At 55.1% G+C, this 6,967-nt stretch overlaps 1 protein-coding gene across 1 annotated transcript in view; it reads left to right on the forward strand.

The window, feature by feature from the left end:
• The window catches only part of LOC102437008 (phenylalanine--tRNA ligase, mitochondrial), a gene marked incomplete at its 5' end in the record, with an annotated part of 227,986 nt that extends 221,358 nt beyond the window's left edge, over positions 1-6,628 (forward strand). The window contains one exon of the mRNA XM_023762747.1: positions 6,359-6,628. Coding sequence (XP_023618515.1) covers positions 6,359-6,497 — 139 coding nt within the window. The remainder of the gene's footprint in view (positions 1-6,358) is intronic.
• Between the last annotated feature and the right edge of the window lie 339 nt (positions 6,629-6,967).

Here is a 6,967-nt window from a genome sequence, read left to right on the forward strand (position 1 = left end):
GGGGGGGGGGGGAGGGGGCAGGACCCCAGTTTCTCCTTCCCGGGCTGGTTCTCCCTCCACCAAGACCGGACTGGGGCTGCCTTTCCCAAGGCAGTGACAGCCAGGAACCACCTGGATGAGTTTCTTGTGACTGACTCCAGGGAAAGGAAATCCCTCAGGGAAGAAACTGCAACCACAGCAGCAGCAGGGGGAGGCAACTCGGACGTTCATGGCTGGGAAGTGCGGGGGGGGGGGGGGGGGGGGGGGGCCCCCTGGAAGGCCCCCTGGGGGGGGGCGGGAAAAACCATTTTTTTTTTGTTTTTATAAAAAAGGACGAGGGAATTTTGCCTTTAACCCGGGGAAAAAACCTTTTTCTTTTCGGTTTTTTCCCCCCCATTTTTGGCAGGTTTTGCAAATGCGTTGCGGCGTGGCTGGCTCTTCCTGCCCAGGGGCATTGACTTCAGAAATCTCTGTTCTCTCGGCTGACGCTGGGTGTTAGAGCTGGAAGGAGCCTTGGAGCCTGATTGTGCAGCCCTCTCGTGGGAGAGCTTAAATGACATTGCTGGGCTGCACTGGGACCCTGTCTCCTGCCTCCCCGGCCTGTTATTTCCCTACATGACACCGGGGGCCTCTGTCCTAGGAAACATCAAGGCGGTTCATTGGAAAAAGTGGTATAGACACTGGCTCAGGTCTCGTCAGACTTTCCTTCTCTCCTCTTTTATTTTCTTTTATTTTTTAATACAGGGAAGGTAAAGGGGGAAATTATTTGCTTAATTTCCAGACCACTTGTTTAAGTCGTGTCCGATGCTGAGCGATACTTCGTCACTGTCCTGACTCCATTCCTGGCTCTCCCAGCCAAAGCCCCTGTGCGCATGCGCTCCAGGAGGGATACTCCTCCCGGCCCAGGCAGATGCCAAGCCCCCAAAGGGAGGTTCCTCATAGTAAATAGTGTCATTCCTCCCCCAGTGAGCTCCATGAGGAAAGGGGGAGATGGGACAAGCCAGTAGCTATTAAGCACCCATTCTGGGCAACCAGGCTCTGAATTAGCATTCTGCATGCATCTCTCACTGCGTCAGCACAAACCCTGGAAGCAGATGTTCTGTCCTCACTTCCAGGAGTCGGAGAGCTGCCCAGATCACACAGGGAGCAAAGAGAGAGCAGGGAATGTGCTCAGGTCTCTCTGGCTGCAAAGTCTGGGTTCTTCTCCACACCACCGCGCCTCCTTCCAGTCTGCATTTTCTGGGCTGGCCATGGAACAAGGGGTTCCCTCCCTCGTCCTTTTCCTGCCGCATTGCTCCTCTTGCTGACTGAAGCCCTGCCTGGGAAAGCATGCCAGGTCCTACCCTCCCCGACAGCACAGGGCGTGGCCTTCGAGGTTCTGACAGGAGACAGTCAGGGCACAGGAGAGAGTCAGGGCATCCCATCCTCAGGACTCTGAGCACTTTCTCCGGCCAAGGAGTCCCCACATGAGTAGGTGGTGACTGCAGGGACTGCTGGTTGTGGACCATCTGCTCTGGGAGGTGCCAGTGCCCCCCAAGAATGTGAAGTTGCTGCTCTTGCCACAGATGGGAAAGCTGACCCTCATAAATGGTGCAGGAGCTGGTGTGGCTGCCTCCCATGGACGGTTTTATTTCGAGGTCAGAGCTGTGTGGTTGCCGAGTGAACCAAGTGGTTGTGTGAAAAGTACTGTAGCCCTCCTAGCACTCTCCCCTGTTCCTTCTCTCCAGTGACACTTCCAAGCCCCGAGTCCTTCCGGGAAGTCTCTGGTTGGCACACTGAGGACTGGAGAGCAGCTGTACTTGTGAAACTTGTTAAGTTCATCACTTCGTTGCTCAGGAAAAAAGGATAGACCTGGGGCAGCTTCCCTTTAAACATCTAAAATGTTGGCGGTCCTGTGCTAACCCAGACTTAACTATGGGCTGCACTTAAGCATCTTTTTCTTTGGCTCTAAGGCTAGGGCTGTGGAAGGAGAGGCATTAAAATGCAGAATGCCTGCCTGCTGCCCAGCCCACCCTCCATCCTACCCCGGCCGCCCCTCGGCCCTGGCTCCCCTCGCTGAGGGAGCAGCTGGGCATGCGCAGGACGGTGGAGTCCGGTGGACATTGATGATCACAGCGCAGCAGGGAACGGGATCCAAGCGGAAGTAAATTTCAGGAGTGTGAGTCATGTTTCCAGTTTCGTGAGCCAAGCTGAATCTCAAATGAGAGCTCATGTTAGGCCAACGGGAGCAGAAGAGGTGGGGGTGGCAGGGCCGTGCGCTGTGCGTCACTCATACCCTGCTGCTTGGTCGGGGGCGAGCGTGGGCTGTCCTGCGCTGTGTTCTCCTCACTGGAGGTGAGTGAGCCTCTGATGGGCAGCATGGGCTGACTCCCTTTGGCAGGCTCTGTAGCTCCCGTCCTGTGCTAGACAAACCGCACCAGGTAATGCTTATGGGGAAGCACCGAGGGAAAGTCATTTGCTAAAGGAGCAAACCTCGGGTACGGGAGGCTGGGTGGGCGCTCTGGCTTCCCTGTGGGCCACTGTGGTGTGGTGTGCAGGCCCACACCTGTCCTCCCTGGGTGCTGCCCCGGCGCCGGCACGCACTCTGAGTCCTGAGTGCCCAGTGCAGTGCCTGGAGCCTGCTGTTTGCTGAATGACTAAATGAATCTGTGAGTGAACTAGTGCTAACTGAAGGCCTGGAAGCTCAAACATTCTAAGATTCTCACGCTAAAATCTCTGTTAAAAATTCAAGCTCTTGCCACTGACCAACTCGTTTTAGCCAGTATCTCAAAGTAATGAAATTCCAACTCACACACAAAAAAGTTTAGACTCTCTTCAAACTCATTATACTGAAGTTTGACCTCTCACACTCAGCATGGCTTCTTATTTACTTTGCCTATGAGCAGAAGCTGTGAAGTACATTAAAAACACAACTTTAATTTGCCTTTAAAAAACCCAGATTGTCATGCAGACTGTTATCTCCTTCAGGGAAGGTTTCTTGTCCTGAAGGCTGTGGCCCCTGAGGGCTGTGGCAGGTGGGTCTCCGTTCACGCAGCTGTGGCTTCCCAGCCACCTTCTAGTGGCCCTGTAGCAGGACCCACCTCGTTAATGCACCCGCTTCAGGCGCTTCCCACCCCGTGTCCCAGTGATGCCCTCTCTCCAGCTTGTGCCCTCTCCGTTAGCCAAAGGGCAGAGCTGGAGGGGAACCCGGCCTCGGTTCATCTCCTTGAACAGAACAATCGTTTGCAAACCTTACCACCTCCTGGGGAGGTTGGGGTAGAGGAAGAGGTCAGAGCTCAGAAAGGGAACAGATGAGGAATGTGGTGGAGCAGTCCAGTGTCAGAGTTGATAGTTGGGCTCTGAAACAAAATCCTCTAGCTTTATTAATTGAGGTAAAATTCGCATAAAATTAAAGTGCACAATTCAGTGGCATTTAGTACATTCACAATGTTGTGCAATTACCACATCCATCTAGTTCCAAAACATTTCATCACCCCCGAAGAAAACCCTGTGCCATTAAACAGTTCTCCCCCGACCCATGGCAATCACCAATTTCCTTCCTATTTCCATGGATTCCCTGTTCTGGACATGTCATACAAATGGGGTTTTACAGTGTGTGGTGGGCTGCGTCTGGCTTGGTTCACTTGGCATGTGTTGAGGTTCGTGCATCTTGAAGCTTGGGCAGCACTTCCTCCGCTCAGTGACGAGGCATTGCGTTGTACACCCCCCGTGCAGATGAGCCTCGCTGTCTGCCCACTCACCCCTGGTGGACGCCTCCTCCTTTTGACTGTCGTGAGCAGTGCTGCTATGAGAATTCTTGTCCAAGTGTTTACTTGAACACCTACTTTCAGTTCTCCTGGGTATGTTCCCAGGAGTGGAATTTCAGGGTCACCTGGTAACTCTACATTTAACTTTTCGAGGCCCCACCAAACGGTGTCCCACAGTGGCTGCACCATTACACATCCCCACCAGATGGCCTCGTTGGGAATCCAGCCCTGCCACTTACCAGATGCATGACCTTGAGCAGGTGACTTCTGCTCTCTGTGCCTCAGTTTCCTCATCTGTTTCATAGGAACAATAATGTTATTTACCCAATGGAGTTGTGAAGCTTAAATGAGTCGACACTTGCAAAGAGCATAGAGCAGTGCCTGGTATGTAACAAGCTACATATATTGCTGCTGCTACTATTATTGAGGGACAATGAGGATGAGGGTCATGGCGGATGAAAGATTGAGAATCTTTGGGCCTAAAAGAGGCTGCACAGGTGATATAAGAAGAATTAATCGAGCCCTAATCCAGACAGGTGGGGCTGGGCATGGAGGACTTCCCTCCTGTTGAGGAATCCATCTTCTTGTTCAGTGATGAGCACTGTCCCTCAGCTCATGGCCCCGTGGTCTTCATGGGCAGACCACTCACTGCTCAGAACAGGGAGTCCCGGTCCCCCTAGCGGCCAGCTGCCAGCTCACCCCCTGCAGCTCTCCAGCCAGCAAAAGGACAGGAGCACGGCCCACCACAGGAAAGCTCCATACAGAAACTTCTAGAAAGCAAGAAAAGGAAGTCTCTTTCTCTCTTTTCAGTGATGTTCAGAAAAGGCACACCTGGTTGCTTTTCAGTCTAATCTTCTGAATTATCACCAAATATTCTGCCAAATACTATCCTCTCAACTTATAAAATTAATCCTTACACTTATGATTCATGTACATCTAACTCATCCAACAGTTTTGTAAAAGCTGTTTGAACCCCAAGAATCCTTTCAGAAGTCTTCCTTGAAAGACATAGAAACAAGAAGATACTTTGCTCCCCTTTCTTCTTTGGCTGGAAATCTCAACTCGTAGGTGCCCTATTACCAACGTTTCAGCTCAGGGTGAGCCAGTGAAAAAATACAGTTGCCACAGTGGCACCCCGCACTCGTATGGCACTTTATAACGTGCGGTCCCTGTCTAGCCAGGTCTCTGCCCCGTCTGGGAAGGCCGGTGGGTAAGTGCTGTTGTCTCTGTCATTGGAGAAGACACTGAGACTCGGGCGGGTGAGGTGGCCGGACATGGAGCAGCCCGGACAGGAGCGCTGGGATGCTGCAAACTCCCAGCAGCTGCCGTGTGGGTCCAGCATGGTTCCCAATGACAGGGGCTGAGCAGGAAATGCTCTGGCCCAGCTGGTGGAGGAGTCCTGCCGTGTGCCCAGCTGGCACGCAGGACCCTGCCCTGAGGGAAGCATCCTCCAGCCTTACAGTTACAGGGCCTCCTCCCTCCAGGAAACACTAGAGGAGGCAAAGGAACAAATGGGAAGGCTCAGCCCTCCTTGATCTGGTGTATTCCACTCAGCCAAGGGGCCTGGCACGAAAACGGGCAGGAGAGGAAGGAGGGGAGAGCCCCAGAGAGCAGACCTGTGAATGCCAGGAGTCCTCTGGCAGCAAAGGCTCTGGACCCAGGTGGCAGCGAAGTGGACCTGCGGGTCTTCCAGGGGCCGGGAGGGAACCCACCAGGGTCCGGCATTATTGGAAGCCCAGCACGCCTCCCCTGCCTGCCAGAGAGAACGGGCCTGCCCGGCTGGGCTGCTCCATCTGCAGTGAGGAAGGGCGTGGACTGGCTCGCCTGCAGCTGGGACTGTGAAAGAGGAATGCGTGTGGCTCAAAAGAAGAGGGCAGCTCAGACCCCCAGCCGCATGGCCAGGAGGAGGCCCCCGGGACAGGCACTCTGCCGGCTGGTGGCGAGCTCTCCCTGCGAGATCGTGCTGGTGCCCAGCAGCTGTGGTGCAAGCAGAAGGCATTGCTGCCACCATGTCTACCCGCCCGGAACCACCGGCTGGTCCGTGAAAATCAACTCCCCACCCCTGGCAGAAGCAGAGGATTAGAGTGGTTGTCTGCGTGGCACAGAGATGACACACAGTCTATATGGCACATTGTCTGTGCTTCCCACGGCCCGCAGGGCTGCTGACAGAGTTACTATGGCACACCCTGGCTCTCCGGGCAGGCCGAGCCCCTGGGGCCGGTCTTGGGCCTCCAGATGACTGCAGTGGGCCTTCCAACATGGCCATTTCCTCGGACATGAGGAAGGTGGAGGGGCGCTGGCACTGGTCCCTGACCCTGTCTGCTCTCAGAGTCGCACCCGCGAGCTCAGGGCCACCTCCCACCCACTGAGCCACGGTCTCCAGGACTTGGTCCAGGATCACACTCATAAGCAGCTTCCTCCCAGGGGTTTTGGATGCGCCTGGTCCGATGGGGCCAAGGATGCCCTACCCACCGCCTTCCCGGTGGCTATAAGAGAAGCAGCTGCCAGCAGGAGTCCCGCAGCTCCTCCCGTTCTCCTGGGGTTGGGAGGTCCGGTCAGAGCTGGTGGTACTTCTCCTGCAGGCGGCAAGCATGCGTGCCCTTCACTCACCGCCTTTCTCTTTTATTCTCTAGGACACACAAGACCAGCCACTGCTACCGCATCACCTACCGCCACATGGAGCGGACTCTGTCCCAGAGGGAGGTGACTCGCATCCACCAGGCCGTGCAGGAGGCCGCGGTGCAGCTGCTGGCCGTGGAGGGCAGGTTTTGATGGCGCAGCCGCACCGAGGATACGGCCCTCAGGTCTCTCGGATTCACTGAAGAAAAAAAAGGATATTGTTTTGATAAAAGCGTCGGTTTTAGGACTCTCCGACAATAAAGGATCGCTCCTGAAAAACTGTTGACACTGCGTTTGTCTTTTGTTTTGGGAGAGGCGAGAAAGGAGCAGAGTGAGAGCGGCTCCTTTCCTTCGGGAAGGCGAGGCCGTGCGCTGCGGTGCCTGGGCCTGGGCTCCGTTGCCTGCCAACACCAGGAGGAAGTCTTGCGGACGGGCTCCCCCAGGTAACGGCGGAGCCAGAGGACATCAGGACTCTGGGCACTGGGAGCTTTTCTGAATCAGCTTCCATTCCTTTCTTCCTTCTCTCCCTTTTCTTCTCACAAAGGGCAGGCCTCAGGCAGGGCACTGATGAAATGCCAGGCCCCCCTCGAAAGTGAGGGGGTCACAGCTCTGAGCCGGCGACA

The sequence above is a fragment of the Myotis lucifugus genome, unplaced genomic scaffold, assembly GCF_000147115.1.
Source record: "Myotis lucifugus unplaced genomic scaffold, Myoluc2.0 scaffold_259, whole genome shotgun sequence".
Taxonomy (NCBI): domain Eukaryota; kingdom Metazoa; phylum Chordata; class Mammalia; order Chiroptera; family Vespertilionidae; genus Myotis; species Myotis lucifugus.